This window comes from Equus quagga, chromosome 2 (genome assembly GCF_021613505.1).
Source record: "Equus quagga isolate Etosha38 chromosome 2, UCLA_HA_Equagga_1.0, whole genome shotgun sequence".
NCBI classification, from domain to species: domain Eukaryota; kingdom Metazoa; phylum Chordata; class Mammalia; order Perissodactyla; family Equidae; genus Equus; species Equus quagga.
Genome location: NC_060268.1, coordinates 57,614,029 through 57,630,841, shown reverse-complemented (window position 1 = coordinate 57,630,841; position 16,813 = coordinate 57,614,029). Strand labels below are relative to the sequence as shown.

The 16,813-nt window shown below is 37.4% G+C and overlaps 1 protein-coding gene across 9 annotated transcripts in view; it reads left to right on the top strand.

The window, feature by feature from the left end:
- HERC1 (HECT and RLD domain containing E3 ubiquitin protein ligase family member 1) overlaps nucleotides 1-16,813 on the top strand; it is a 203,187-nt gene that overhangs the window by 49,134 nt on the left and 137,240 nt on the right. For all 9 annotated transcript variants that reach the window (XM_046651305.1, XM_046651293.1, XM_046651268.1 and 6 more), the window contains exons 2-5: nucleotides 561-1,516; nucleotides 7,992-8,087; nucleotides 13,887-14,081; nucleotides 15,428-15,739. In XM_046651305.1, coding sequence (XP_046507261.1) covers nucleotides 587-1,516; nucleotides 7,992-8,087; nucleotides 13,887-14,081; nucleotides 15,428-15,739 — 1,533 coding nt within the window. In that variant the 5' untranslated portion in view covers nucleotides 561-586. The remainder of the gene's footprint in view (nucleotides 1-560; nucleotides 1,517-7,991; nucleotides 8,088-13,886; nucleotides 14,082-15,427; nucleotides 15,740-16,813) is intronic.

The following is a 16,813-nucleotide window of genomic DNA, read 5'->3' as shown; positions in this document are numbered from 1 at the left end:
CATTTATTGAGATGAGGAAGTCCATAGGAGGAATAGGTTTGTGGGGTGGTGGTAGTGGATTAGGAATTCAGTTTTGAATATGTTAAGTTTGAGATGCCTACTGAATATCTATATGGAGAGGTCAAGTGGGCAATTGTATACATGAGTTTAGAGTTCAGGAAAGAGGTCTGGATTGGAGATAAATTTGGGAGTCATCAGCATATAGAATCCACTGTTATGCTGACAGTGAGACCAGAGCCTGAAGAGAAAAGGTACATAAATCACTAATTTTTAAAATAACTCTTTTCTTTTTGGGGTAGTTTTAGATTTATATGAAAGCTACAAAGATAGTACAGAGTTCCCATATCCCTTCACCCATTTTCACCTAATATTAATATCCTGTAACTACAGTACATTTATCAAAGCTGAAATACTAACATTGGTACATTACTGTTAACTAAAGTCCAGACTTGGTGTTTCACTAGTTTGAAATCACTAATTGTAATATAAGATGAAAGTTTAGAAACATTTTATGAATCACCTGTATAAGTTTTTGACTACTGTTTCTTCTCGCTTTACAGAACTAATGGCTGAAGAGTAAATCAACATGGCAACTATGGTTCCACCAGTGAAACTGAAATGGCTTGAACACCTCAACAGCTCTTGGATTACAGAGGACAGCGAATCTATCGCTACAAGAGAAGGGGTTGCTGTTCTATATTCTAAACTGGTCAGCAATAAGGAAGTAGTACCTTTGCCCCAACAAGTTTTGTGCCTCAAAGGACCACAGTTGCCAGACTTTGAACGTGAGTCCCTTTCAAGTGATGAGCAGGACCACTATTTGGATGCCCTTCTTAGCAGCCAGCTAGCACTAGCGAAGATGGTATGTTCAGATTCCCCATTTGCTGGGGCACTTCGAAAACGACTGCTTGTACTCCAACGTGTCTTTTATGCACTTTCTAATAAATACCACGACAAAGGCAAGGTGAAACAACAGCAGCATTCTCCTGAAAGCAGCTCTGGTTCAGCAGATGTCCATTCTGTTAGTGAACGACCCCGGTCAAGCACTGATGCACTTATAGAAATGGGTGTTCGAACTGGTCTAAGTTTATTATTTGCACTTCTGAGACAAAGTTGGATGATGCCTGTGTCGGGACCTGGTCTCAGTCTTTGCAATGATGTGATCCATACTGCAATTGAAGTTGTGAGCTCTTTGCCACCATTATCTTTAGCAAATGAAAGCAAAATTCCTCCTATGGGCTTGGACTGCTTATCACAAGTAACAACATTTCTTAAAGGAGTAACTATTCCCAATTCTGGGGCAGACACTTTAGGTCGTAGATTAGCTTCTGAGTTGCTGCTTGGCTTAGCAGCTCAGCGAGGCTCTTTGCGGTATCTGCTTGAATGGATAGAAATGGCTTTGGGGGCTTCAGCAGTTGTAAATTCCATGGAGAAAAGCAAACTCCTATCAAGCCAGGAAGGAATGATCAGCTTTGACTGCTTTATGACTATATTAATGCAGATGAGGCGTTCTTTGGTACGTACTATATAAATCTCAACTTTAAAATTCTTATCTAACAATTTTGGGGAAAGTCAACCCAACTTTTAATGAATTGTTGATAATACTGAATGATTTGAGAGTTCTGTTGGTGATTGTTATGTTAGTTAAATATTTCATATACTTTGAGTGAAGAGACTTTTATGCATTGTTGATGTGGATATGTAATTCAAGCACAGGCTAGTTGGTAATAGTGTTAAGACTACTGGATCAGGAGTCAGGATTGTAGTTTTTGTTTTATGGCTTCTTATGTGAATTTGGGAAATTCACCTAACTTCTCTGTGTTTTAGTAAACTTATATGTAAAATGAGGGGCCTTGGCTAGTGAGTGTGGACGTCTTTTGAAAAAAAATCTGTAATTTCATTCTTCTCAATTTTTATTAAGCATTTACTATGTGCTACGTATTATTTTAGGCCCTAGGGATACAGCAGAGAAAAATACAGTTTCTACACCATGGAGCTAACACTCTAGAAGGGGAATCAGACAATAAATATATAATTTCAGGTACAGTCATGTGCTGTATAACAATGTTTCGGTCAACAACAGCCCACATTTACGATTGTTGTTCCATAAGATTAGTACCATATGACCTAGATATGTAGTAGGCTATACCATCTAGGTTTGTTTAAGTACACTCTATGATCATCACACAACCACAAAATCACCTAACAATGCATTTCTCATAACATATCCCCATCATTAAGTGGCACATGAGTATAGTGAGAAGTTCTAAGAATTAAAATAAGGGAAGGAAAAGGAATTCTATAAAATGATTAGCTCAGGGCAGACATTGGGGAGGGGAAACGTGTGTTATTTTAGTTAATGTGGTCAGGGAAGGACTCTGAATTGTGACTTTTGAACAGAGACCTGAATGAAGGGGAGCAGTGAGCTAAGCAAAGATTGATGGAAAAAGTGTGTTTCTTCCTGGAGGAAGTTAATTGGTTGACTGTCATAAAGAAACTAACCTTGGATACCATATTGAAGAATAAACAATAAAATATAGTACAGTATGGTCAATTTCAAGAATTTCTAAGACTGAAATGTAATACCTTTGTGAAAACGAAGAGTAAAAATTCCAGTTAAGAATACAAATTTAGAATATAAAGGTTGAAATACTTATAAACTGACAATTTCGTTTGGTTACATTGATCTGTCTTTTTGATATCCTTTATTACCAAATATCATTTAGTAAATTGATTTAGTTAAAATAACTAAAAATGCCACTTATAACTTATGTATGTGTATTTTAAGACTTTTTCCCCTCCCAAAACAAGTGGAAAACTCTTCAGTTGACAGGAGTGTTTCATAAAAAACAATTATGTCGAGTTTATTTTCAAACTAGGGCATTTAAATTTTCACCTGGTTTACATTTTGCCTTTGTGAACTGAATGGTAAATACTGGGTCATTTTTTATAAATAATTTTATTGTAAATAAGTACTTGGAGATTTTAGATCATAAGATCTATGAAAATTTGGATTTCTTAATGTTAAATAAAATTAAGACAAGAAAAGCATACAGTGCTTTGTTCGGGATATGAAACATTGACAAGAGCCCTGTGATCTTCACCTGATGTGGAAACCTAGAGCCAGAGATTGAGTGATCTAAGTGAGAAAGGTTTGAGGGAACAGCTCTGAGAGGCAATTAGGCCCCTTTGTGTTTTCTTATTCAGTATTTAAACCCACTCATTTCTGCATCTGTTTTTCTAATTTTATTTCCTGATTCTTAATACTTTCTGGTAACATTCTCTATGTTTACATTGTTTTTAAATATGTAATGCCATTTAATGACCTAAAATATTGTTTCTATTCATGGTCATGTGTTAATATTTCTGTGAGAAGTCACTTAATTCTTCATTTTACAGTCTGTCTATTTTGCATTGCCTTCGTTAGAAAGAAAAGATTATTTCACAATCTAGTTACATGATTATATGCTTGCCCATGGTATATTTCCTTCTTAAAATGCTAAATACCCTGAGTTAGAGGCCTCTTCCTCCCCTTACCCTCTAAGGCCTTATCCTACAGTATTGCTCCTTAGCGGGAAGGGGGGCTCCCGGGAAACGAGATTGCTTTCCTCAGTGTGTTTAGTCTCACTGTCTTTTAGCATGCTGGAGATAGGTTTGTATTTGGCTGTAAGTTTAAATTGGCTCTGTAAGCTTAAGATATCTTTACAGTGAATGTATTTATCTGCCTATGTAAGGTGTATTAATCTTCATTTAATCAGCCTATAATAAACCATCTCATTCCTTTTTTGGCTTTTTTTGTTTACTGTTCCCCAATACCTGGAGTAAGGGAGGAGGAAGAGGGCTAACCTCTTTGAGTGCCTACTACCTACCAGGTGCTTTATATGCACTGTCTCATTCACTTGTCATGTTAATCTGTAAGGTAGCTATTATTCATCCTTAATTTAGGGATGAAGAAACTGTGGCAATTATCCTAAATTTACATATCTATTTGGCAAAGGAACTGGAAGTATAATGGGTACTCCTGATTAAGCACTTAAGGGCTAGGCACTGTGCTAACTAATCCTTAGAACCCTAAGTCTGCCTGCACAGCCCATGTTTGTTCTGACTACTGTATGCAGTTTTTACCCTGTTTATGTTAAAATGATTTATTTTTTTCCCCCATAAAGGCCTACCTTAAGGTAGATGTAAAATATAATACATTTATTTTATTGCTGGATTTCCACTTTTCTCTCCACTTGGCCTCTTTCATTCCTGGACAAAATGTAAAATAGATCTAGTCAGAAGGGGCCTTCCTCCATAGCCTCCAAGGCTATACCCTATAATATAGCTCTTTGTTGGGATGAGGCTACCCCAGAAAACTAGATTGCTTTCCTCAGACTTCTAGATCTATTCTGGGGAAGAATCTTGTATGTTTGTTTGATTTAGTTTGGCTCTCCCAAGAGTCACCACAGGCCTACATTAGATTGAATTGAGTACCTGGCATAAGGCCTAACAAAAATAAATTCAATCCGTAAATTGCGTTTATTTGTGTGATTGTTAACCTCTGCTACCCACACACGTGTAATAATTGTATTTTTGTGGAAGTGCACAAGATACTCATTAACTTACATTTAAATAAAAAGGAAATAGTGTCAGTGTACATCTCTGAATTCTAAGAAAATAAACAATAACAACACCTTGGCCTTTGATGCCTCTAAGTGTTTAATCAGCAGTGTGTGCCACAGACTGTTAGTCACTGGGTTAAAACGATGAATAAACTTTGTAGCATCCATGCCCTCAGCCAGCTGACAGTTTAAGGAAGGAGAGATGCACAGGCATTTCAAATTAATAATAATAGCCTGTAGTAGAGGTCTGCACTGGGAAGAGGTGATGGGACACAGGAGGAGGGCTGGAGAGGAAGGGGCAGAAAATGCCTTATGGAGGAAGGACCCCTGAGCTTAGTTGACAAGTAGGAAGAGGTTGCCTGCAAACGTGAGGTGCATGAGTACGGGGAGCTGGAGAAGTTTTCAGATGAGAGGACCAGAATTCACGAAGTGATCGAAGTGTGGGAGAGCAAGCCCTTGACTGTATGGGGTGGAATGGGACGGGATAAGGCTGCCAAGCTAGGCAGGGCCTCGTATCCCTTGCTATAGGGTTTTGAAACTTGATCCCATAATCAAGTGGGATGGAAATGTACTCCATCCAGTCTTATGTCCTTGTCTGAATATCTTAATAGACAAATGTGAAAAAAATAAAGGATATTACATTATTTTTGATGGTAGGTTTTTAAGAGGAAGGTAATTAAATGAAGACCTACGAAACCACAAATTTATGTTCTTTTAATTTTCACTTTATCTTTGAACCGTTGAATTTCCTATATGTTAACAACGTATGAAGTTTTACATTTAATGTGTTTTATTTTCCAAAATTTAGTTTCTTTAAAATGCCTAGATATAGCCCTATTTTTTTTAAATTATGCAATATGTTTACAAAACACATTAAGAATTCTGTATAGGGGCCGGCCCGGTGGTGCAGCGGTTAAGTTCGTACTTTCTGCTTCTCGGTGGCCCAGGTTTCACCAGTTCGGATCCCGGGTGTGGACATGGCACCACTTGGCAAAAGCCATGCTGTGGTAGGCGTCCAATGTATAAAGTAGAAGAAGATGGGCATGGATATTAGCTCAGGGCCAGTCTTCCTCAGCAAAAAGAGGAGGATTGGCAATAGTTGACTCAGGGCTAATCTTCCTCAAAAAGAAAAAAAAAAAGAATTCTGTATAGAATGGGTTTTAGAGATGTCTTTAATCCGAATTGACTGGGGCTGGAGTAGTCTCACCCTTCACTGTTGTTTTTTTTGGAGGAAGAGAAATTAATGACAGTCATTGCAGACAATGTTTGAAGGATGTTTTATTGGTTTGGTATTTTTAAATTTAGCAAGAATTTGTTAAAGACTTCCTATATTTTCTCTTCTTTCTCAGTGTACATGATGCAAAATAATAACAATTACTGCTACCAGTTTTTTTTTTTAAAGATTGGCACCTGAGCTAACATTTGTTGCCAATCTTCTTTTTTTCTTCCTTTTCCTCCTTCTTCTCCCCAAAGCCTCCCAGTGCATAGTTGTATATTCTAGTTGTAGGTCCTTCTACTTGTGCTATGCGGGACGCCGCCTCAGCATGGCCTGATGAGTGGTGCCATGTCTGCGCCCAGGATCTGAATCGGTGAAACCCTGGGCCACCAAAGTAGAGCACACAAACTTAACCACTTGGCCACGGGGCTGGCCCCACTGCTACCAGTTTTGAGTTCTTACTATGTATTAGGAACTGTGCTACGTGTTTCTCATACATGATTTCGCTTAATCTTCCCAATAACTCTAAATAATATAGGCATTATTGCTGTCTATGGATAAGAAAACGTATCCTTCAGTCACACAGCCAGTAAATGATGGGGCCAGGATTTAAACCTAGTTCTGTGTGTCATCGAAAACTTTGTGCTCTTTTCAGCATCTTCCTCCATACTGTAGAAAGGCATATAAAAGGGATTGTGATGGCCCTGGTGCCCTTAGGAAGGTACAGCAGACTGTTGTTCCTCATCTGCTTTTGGTTTGATGATCACTAGAGGTGGCCTTTAAATAATGAAGCCACAGATTACAGTTGTGTTTTTCCCAGAAGTGCTACTTGCTAATTATGGAATTTGAGAGGCTGTGTCCCAAAGTGTTTGCTGGTATAGCAATACCTTGTATGTCTAGGGATGTTAATTTTGAACACTCAGTTTCTGATATGACTCTAGACCTACAGGTGGCTCTTTAAAGCCTTACCACTAAAAATGTGAGCCTCAGACAGCAGCATTGGCATCACATGGGGAGCTTGTTAGAAATGCACATCTCAGGCCCCATCAATATTTATGGAGCCATCAATATTTATGTTGTATTTTAACAAAATCTTGAAATAAATCATGTCCACATTAAAATCTGAGAAGCACCACCTTAAACAACTAAAAAGAAAAAATTGATTTGGTAGCAGCAGGTTAGCACCTGATGACCCAGCAATAAATTAAATAGCCAACATATTCATTTCTTTCATTACTTAGGAATCATGTAAATTAAAATAGTTTGAATTGGTAAAATCATATAAACAGAGTTAGATAGGCTCTTACAGGGCATCTAGGCCAACCTGCCCTCTACAGTAGAGGATATATTTTTCTATGTATATCTGTCAGATGATCATCTAGAATATAAATATTTTTACCATACAGTATCCTTTGAAATAAAGCTTCCAGTGAAAATTTCACAGTTATAGGATTGATAAATAAGAGAAAGAACTTGACATTTGTGATCTAAAGATTTAAGGATGTGGGAATTCGAGGGAGTGATAGAGATCAAGTTCACTTTCTGGTTTATCATTTTTTAATGAGAGAATGATTTCTGGTTGCAGGCTTAGATTGGGCCCTACTGTGGAGAGTAGGCATTTAACCCCAGAGAGGGGCTATGATTCCTCAGCTATATTAGAATAAAGATGCTTTGTTGCTAGTGTAAAGCAGCTACATGAACTGACTTGTGGGACCTTGGTTGTGCTGGAACCAAGAAGAGAGGGACAGACTTTCTGCTACTCTAGTCAAGGTCATCACTCAAGCTGGCTATATTCTACTTACCTGTATCCTTGGGGGCAGGTGGGCAAGGCAGCCCCAGGGAAGTAGAATATTTCCTGGATATTGGCCACCCAAAGAGTGTGTAATTGGCAAAATTCTGCCTCCTTGACTGTTTCTGAGTCAAGCCCTGTGACCCTTAGAACAAATCACTGTTTAATAAGTTAATCAATGAGAGATTGGCACTTAATTTACTGTTTCACTCTATAGCCATGTCTTTTGTAACACTTATGTGTAAAAGTTGGTTTAGGATTTGATCCTAATGCACATAATCATAAAAACAGTTCCTCAGATGTTTTTGTGGACTGTTTAAGTGATTTTAATACATATGTCTCTCTTCTTCTCAAACTATATCCCACAATGTTTTAATTACAGGGTTCATCTGCTGATCGGAGTCAGTGGAGGGAACCAACCAGAACATCTGATGGTTTATGCTCACTCTATGAGGCAGCCTTATGCCTCTTTGAAGAGGTATGTAATAATCATGGCTTTTACATTAAAAATTACTTTGTGTTAAAATGCTCTAGCATGTATTTGTCCCTTAAAAAGAATCTGCTGCCAATTCCTCCTCTTTCTGCTGAGGAAGACTGGCCTTGAGCTAACATCCGAGCCCATCTTCCTCTTTTTTTTTGTATGCGGGATGCCTACCCCAGCATGGCTTGCCAAGCGGTGCCATGTCTGCACCCGGGATCCAAACTGGTGAACCCTGGGCTGCCGAAGTGGAACGTGCGCACTTAACCACTGAGCCACCGGGCCCGCCCCTAGCCTGACTTTTAAAGTAATCACTTCCCTGCATTTTTTTATAGTTGTGTCACCCAATTGTGTAGCCCTAGACGCTATTGTTTTCTTGCCCACTAAAAAAAAAGATAAGTCTTTGAAATTTCTTAATCTATAGGTTCCCCCTCCACTTTTTTCTTTTAATGTATTTGTTCAGGCACCTGGGCTTTTTAGGCTGCAGAGTTTCTCAAACCTGGATTTTGCTGATTGTTTACTCATAATGCAGTTCAGTATGTCCTATGTATTACCCACAAATTGGCAGGTGGATCTAGAGGCTTGATCAGTCTTCAGGTTTGATCCCTTTGGCAAGACTATTCATCATGTGGTGATCTTCCATCAGCTTCCCTCTGCTCGTCACTCTTTTTGCTGTATTAGCAGCCCTTGATGCTTAATGACTAGATCTATTAATTCATTGATGGTTGTTTGCAAAATGGTGATATTCTAATTATACCATTCCTCTTTCATCGATTAATTGGAATGTTTTTATAAAGAGATAATTCCCTTATTGACTCTTTGGTTACTCTGCTACATTCATATAGGAAAGGCAGAATAAATGCTTGATTTGCCTTAGCCAGTTTTTGTGTGTGTGTGTATGTGTGAGGAAGATTGGCCCTGAGCTAACATCTCTACCAGTCTTCCTCTAATTTTTCTATGTGGGATGCTGCCTCAGCATGGCTTGATGATCGATGTGTAAGTCTGTGCCCAGGATCTGAACCTGTGAACCCTGGGCCTCCAAAGTGGAGCATGTGAACTTAACTGTTAGGCCACCAGGCCGGCCCCACCCGATGTTTTCTTTTTTTTTAGATTTTATTTTTCCTTTTTCTCCCCAAGGCCCCCCGTACATAGTTGTATATTCTTAGTTGTGGGTCCCTCTAGTTGTGGCATGTGGGATGCCACCTCAGCGTGGCTTGATGAGCTGTGCCATGTCCGCGCCCAGGATTCAAACTGACGAAACACTGGACCGCCTGCAGCGGAGCACGCGAACTTAACCACTCGGCCAAAGGGCCGGCCCCCACCACCCGATGTTTTTTTTTTAACACCAATTTTTATTTACTAGTTTTCAGTTTAATGAATTGGTCTCCTGTCATCCTTAAAAGTTGACCAACTGATTTCATTAGGAAAATATCATGAGCTCCTAGAATTAAAACCTATTCCAGTTTCAATCCATTGAATTATTATTTATTTATTTATTTTTTAAGATTGGCACCTGGGCTAACAACTGTTGCCAATCTTTTTGTTTTTTTTTTTCTGCTTTATCTCCCCAAACTCCCCCTGTACATAGTTGTATATCTTAGTTGCAGGTCCTTCTAGTTGTGGGATGTGGGCCACCGCCTCAACGTGGCCTGACGAGCGGTACCATGTCCGTGCCCAGGATCCGAACCCTGGGCCACTGCAGCGGAGCTCGCAAACTTAACCACTCGGCACCGGAGCCAGCCCCTAATCCACTGAATTATTATCTGTAGTGAAGCTCACGTTGTTTCATGTTTGGCCATAGTCTTTCAGGGTAGTACTCTCTTCAAGGTGGTTCGTAAGTTCTTTTGACATAGGCCTAATAATCTTTGATAGTTTCCTTGTTCTCTGAGACAGCAAATTGTTCCAGACTCATGTTGTATGTTTGTTGCCCTGTATCTGGAATTAGCTAACTATTTTTCCAAAAAGCTGTAGTTTCTTTTAGTGGGAAATAGTGTTTCAGACCACAGTCAGGATGCTAAATAGGTTCATTGCTACTGAGTTGTTTTATTGCTTCTAGGCTTTTATAGTAGCCAAAGCTAGGAGGTGTGTGTGTGTGTGTGTGTGTGTGTGTGTGTGTGTGTGTATTTAGAGCTAAAATACCTCATGAGTTGATACTGATACTTTCAAATTCAGAGCTATAAAATTTTTGCTTAACCTTTTCTATATTACATTTATATCTCATCTCTTCCAAACTAAGAATGTTGATTCTTAGGGATATGTAGGGATGCAGGGATGATAGAAGGAGAATATCCCATAATTACTTAGTTGTTTTAATCACATATTACACACACACACAAGCAGCCATCCTAAAAATAAGAGAATTACTGACCACTCTATGATTACTGAAAAATATTAATTTTTTACATATGCTTTCCTGGTTTTTATAATTGTATTATATCTACGTAGTCAGAGCATACATACTCTCTACCTTTTAACCCTCACTTAGTATTAATTCTGTGAGTAACTGCATATTTAATACTCACTGCCAGTCTCTGTCAGTGTCGATTCTTTTTGGTTGTCTGAAGCTCATACTCTCGTAGATACCTCAATAAAGGCTCATAGGAAAGGATTTTCTCAGTTCTTATGTATTAATAATTGCTGTGCTCTTTATACTTGGCAGTCAGTTTTGAGATTATAAAATCTTTGGCTCACGTTTTCTTTTCTTCTGCATCTTAAATATATTCATCTATTTTCTTCTGGCATAAACCTTTGCTGTCAAAGTTTGAAGGTAATCTGATTTTCTTTCCCATATGAGTCATGTACTTGTTTTGCTGAGAAACCCATAGGATTTTTTTTTTTAAGATCAGTAATTCTACTAGAATATGTCTTGATGTTATTCATTCTGGGTTGATATTCTCAAGAGATGTGAGAATTTCAATATGCAGTTTCAAACCTTTTTATTTCAGGAAAGTTTCCCTAAATTATAGTTTTTAGTATTATTTTTAGTCTTTTTATTTGGTTCTCTTCTTTAAAGACCCCTATTATCTGTTTATTGGATCTTTCCCTAGCTTTAGTATTTGTCACTTTTTCTTGAATACTTTTTATATCTTTTTTATTTCTAAAAATTTCTTTTTATCTTTTGTTGCTCTTAAGGTATTGTGTACTGTATTTATTTATTCTTGGATTCCTTCTAGTCTTCATTTCTGAAATGATTTTTTTTACTTCTAGTTCTTTCTTGAGTTCTGTCACCTCATTTTTGAGTGTTTCTATTTCAGATTTGTGTTGTTCTTTCATGTCTTGTTTCATTTTCTTAATCCCTTTAGCTTGCTTTGAAATAGGTTATAATTTGATCTGTTTTGTGGGCAATTCCCTTTTGCCATGCTTTTATTGTAGGGATGTTATTCTGCCTCTTTTCCCTTTTTTTCTAATAATAACTTAATATGGAATTTGACCTCGATACTTTTCTGTTGCTTTTCTACGTAAAATTTGTTTTCCTGAACTTTTAGAATGGGATGAGATTCAAGATAGCTTTTCTAACTCCATAGACTACCTCCCTTTATTGTTTTTGTGTAATATTAAAAAAAATATGGTGGTTTCCCAGCATATTCCCCTCCCCAACTTTTATCTTGATCTTCTGTCTTTCTTCTCTGTTATCCCTGTCTGGCTTAGTTTTTGTTGCCCTCTCAGTAGTTTCTCCTCAGTGTAGGAGTTCTCTCCTGGAAGGGTCTTGGCTTGTCAATTTCAAGAGTTCACAAGGGCTGGGTTGCTCTAGCTTCTTTCAAACTTCCCATCATGTACCCCGTGTACTTACCTGCTATCAGAGAGGGCAGTTTCTTCCCAGTTGCAAATGCTATTCTTAAATTGGCTCATTGTTCTTTCCAGTGAGTACCTGATTAGTTGTTTTGGGTTTTTTTTGTTCTGAGGTCTGGCAGACACTCTATTGCTTCCTCCTGCACAGATGTCACTGCAGTGCAGATCTTAAGTTTGGTGGTGATTTGTTCATGCCAGCTTATATTTTGGAGTTATCAGCGCTACCTTTGTCACCTAGTTTTGTTGTGAATGGTAAATGTGGGTTTGGAGTTTTGCTTTCTCATTGCTCTCTGTAGTGATTCAGAGTGTTTAGAAAACTGTTTTTACTGCTGCTATCTTCCCAGAATCTCCCCTACCAGTTGTTTTTAAAAAACACGTTTCTAAGCCCTGTGAGTAGATTGTATTTTTTTCCTGCCTTGCTCCTCTTTTTTTTTTTTTTCTTTCCGGTGGGGCAGGGGTGGGAAGAGGACTATGATTTTTCCTTTAAGCTTTATTATAGTAATAGATCTTTAGAGAAAAAAATTCTAACCCTCTTGGCCCCACCATCCTCCTTGCAAAATTTCAGATCTTTTATTAGGGGCTGGCAGCCTTCACTTATGCATATTTTGTGTGTCCTCATGTTCACTGGAAAATAATTTATCTAATACACATATTTTTCTATTGTTTTGGATACTATTTAAAGATTCTGACTAAAATTACTCTGTCTCCTCCCACTTAATGGGCTGGTATTCCAGTGTATTGACTTTTGAAAATTCTCTTATCGTTTTGCTTGGTTCAGCAAAAAAACTAAAAGGTGGACACCAAGCTGACAACAGGATAGTCCAAATTAATACCTTTATTGTATGGAGTTCATACAAGTCAATAAAAAATCCATTAAGCCCTAATAAATGGGCAGAGGTTAGTGGTAAACAAATAGATGGGAAAACTTTAGTTCTTCTGGTAATGAGGAAATGTAAAGTTAAAATACTACATCCTCTTTTTCTCCCACTTAAGTTTACAAAGAAATTAAAAGCATAATACTTACTGATTGTATGGATGCAGTGAGACTAGTACTCTCATAATTGGATGGCCACCCTGGGTCCTGTGCTTTTGGCAGGGCTGGGGAGGGGGAAAGCTGGATTTTTAAAAAGCGGTATGAATGGCAACAGACTTTACCATTATATTCTACACAAATGGTAAATAAGCCATGATTTTTATTTTATATATGTAATGTATGTATGAGTGAGTGTTGAATTGCTCTGGACCTTTACTGTTTTTAGGACAGCCCTCCTTTTGTACGTTGCTGGTGATATAATAATATTGTAGCACCATTTTGGAAAGCAATTTGGTATAGTGTTTTAAGAATCATAAGATTATTGTCATTTTTTTGGATATAGTAGTCCTATTTCTGTAGTTCTCTACTAGATTAGTAATAAAAAAGGTAACTACTATGTTCTTAAAAATGGCTTATATAACAAACAAGTAGGAAGAATCTAAATGTCCTATTAAAGGGAAGTTGTTAAGTTTCATTAGGTGGAATATTATTGGTTCAATCATGAAGATTACGTAGACATATGAAAAATTTTGCATGACTCTTCTGTGTCATTACTTTTATATATCCATTGTGATAACTATGTTAAATAACATGTATATGCAAAATTCTGGAAGGATATATATAAAAAAGATAACATTTATTAAGGTGATGGGATTATCAATGGTTTTTTTTCTACTTTGTATCTTAAGCTTTGTTTTCTATAATGCTGTTGTATGCAAAAATAAAATTTTTAGTTAAAAAAGGCTTGTGTGTTTCCTCCTCGCCATTTTTGCCACCTTTATTTGTATCTTTTAGTGGTTTATTCTGCAGGAGTAAATGATCTGGCCATCTGTGTTTAAGATTGGTTGTGTTCTTAGGTTATTTGAGCAGTTGAGAGTTTTAGAAGAAGGAAAGTCAGTAATTTCAGAGCATTTTTATAAAAATATCTACACTAAAAATGTCTTGACTATTTATTGCATGTTTTAAATTTTTAATAGGTTTGCAGAATGGCTTCTGATTACTCAAGAACATGTGCTAGCCCAGATAGCATTCAGACTGGTGATGCTCCCATTGTCTCCGAAACCTGTGAGGTTTATGTTTGGGGGAGCAACAGCAGCCATCAGTTGGTGGAAGGCACACAGGAGAAAATATTACAGCCCAAACTGGCTCCTAGTTTCTCTGATGCTCAGACGGTGAGTTCCCTGCATACCTTCCAAATTGGTAGATGGCAGGGTTTGCTTTAAGTAATGTTAAGAGTATTTTTTAAATGAGTGAAGAATCTTGCTTGTTTCTTATCTATGTTGTTTCCATACCGTACTATGTCAGGTTTTTTTCCTTTTAATAGAAAAAAGTTTTTAATCCCGCATTTCCTTAACAGTGTTTCCAAGTTTCAAAAATTAAATTGGGTTCTGGATTTGTAAAAAGAGATATGAATGGCAACAAGTTTACCATTATATTCAACACAAATGGTAAATAAGATTAAATAAAAACTGGAATTTTCCCTTTGCCAGATTGGCATTTCATTTTCTTATTATGATCACTTTTTTACATTTGTACCTACCTTTTAGCCCAGGTGGAAGTTTCTATTTTATTATTTTCATTAAATGTTTTTTTAAATAAGTTTTAAATAAGTTTAAATAAGTTTGTGTGTGTGTGTGTATGTGTGTGAGGAAGATTAGCCCTGAGCTAAGTACTGCCAATCCTCCTCTTTTTGCTGAGGAAGACTGGCCCTGAGCTAACATCCATGCCCATCTTCCTCTACTTTATACGTGGGACGCCTACCACAGCATGGCTTTTGCCAAGTGGTGCCATGTCCGCACCCGGGATCCGAATTGTCGAACCCTGGGCTGCCGAGAAGTGGAACGTGCAAACTTAACCGCTGTGCCACTGGGCTGGCTCCTTTTTTTTTTTTTAAAGATTGGCACCTGAACTAACATCTGTTGCCAATCTTCTCTCTTTTATTTCTTTTTCTTCTTCTTCTGCCCCAAGCCCCCCAGTACGTAATTGTATATTCTAGTTGTAGGTCCTTCTAGTTGTGGTATGTGGGATACCACCCAGCATGACCCAACGTGCGGTGCCATATCTGCGCCCAGGATCTGAACCAGCGAAACCCTGGCCCGCTGAAGTGGAGTGCGTGAACTTAACCACTTGGCCGTGGGCTGGCCCCTAGAATATATTTTATATGGTTCTTGCCATAATGGACTTAAAGGAATTTATAGGAAAATTTTATTTTTGCCCTTCACCAGTTACAAGAGGCGGCTAACACATTTTGCTTTGTTGTTTCTTTGAACCACGACTGGGTAGATAACCTCAAAAGGTACAGTAGACATTAATTTGAGCTCAACAGTAAAGTCAACATGAAAAGGCCATTTATAGTTTTCTTAATTTTCTGTTTACTCCTTAATCTCTGTGGAGGGTCATGCCATATTCTGCTTTAAAAGACTTCCTTTGAGCCTCTTTGATAAAACCAGCCTTAAATATTATACTTTGATTCTCACAGAACCATTTTATATTTATGATTCTGTTTGTTTGCTTGTAGATTGAAGCTGGACAATACTGTACTTTTGTCATTTCTACGGATGGCTCTGTCAGAGCTTGTGGTAAAGGCAGCTATGGGAGACTGGGCCTTGGAGATTCTAATAACCAGTCTACTTTGAAGAAGTTAACATTTGAGCCTCATAGATCCATTAAAAAGGTTTCGTCTTCTAAAGGATCTGATGGTCATACTTTAGCTTTTACGACGGAAGGAGAAGTCTTCAGTTGGGGAGATGGTGATTATGGGAAACTGGGACATGGAAACAGTTCAACACAGAAATATCCCAAACTTATTCAGGGCCCTCTGCAGGGGAAGGTATGTGCTTTTTTTTGGGTTTAAAAATAATTAGATGCGCTGGTGCTATAACTGACAATATCTTTCAGATTTTGATGTATTTTTTCTGAGTTGCCCCCATCCAACCCTTTGGGTTATCTTTTGTATATTTGCTTTATGGTTTACAAACACTTTCTCATACATTATTTAATTTTAATTCTTAAAACAACCTTGTTAAGGTAGTTATTATTCTCATTTCACAGATAAGGAAACTGAGAATCAGCAATTCAACAAGTATTTATTTAGCAACTTCCAACTGCCAGGCATTGTTTTAGGCATTAGACATATAGCAGTGAACAAAACTGACAAGATCCTTGCTCTCATAGAGCTTTAATCTGTGGGATAGAGATAATAAATAAGTAAACAGACATGTAAAATAATTTTGAATAATAGTAAAGAAAAAATTGAGTAATGTAATAGGTACTAACTTGGGTGGGATGTGCTATTAGATAATGAAGTCAGAGGGTTCTCTCAGAGGAGGTGGCATGTTATCAGAAATCTAAGTGAGGCATTTAGAGTGGTTAAATAACTTGCCCAAGGTCACACACAAATAATTGACACCATTAGAAACTGAACCTAGATTCCCTCTTCTTATTTTTATTTTACCTTTCTTTAAAGAAGTGAAGATATTTTCCTAAACTTAAAATTATGTGCAATTATATGGGTTCCTCTATTATAAGATTGCATTCTTTCCATGAAAATTTTCTCATATAAAAATCTTTTAAAGTTTAAATTTTAATTTTATACGAGAATTACAAGTGGGACACTTTTCCTTAATAGTAATTTGTCTGAGAAGGTTGTCTATCAAATGAATTTTACTTTATTATAACTTTCAGTATTTTAACTTCGATATCAACCCCAAAACAGTGAGCCTTAGAACATTCCACTTCACAACATCAGGGGACACTTGATAAGATGTTGAATATGGGGCTTTAAGGAACTGCATATGATTACTATTTGAAATTGTATTTTCCTAGTCTTTCTGGCACCTTCTTTCTTCCTTAATTCCAATTCTTTTGAATTTCCTTTACTTATATTCCTTTTAATATTCCATTT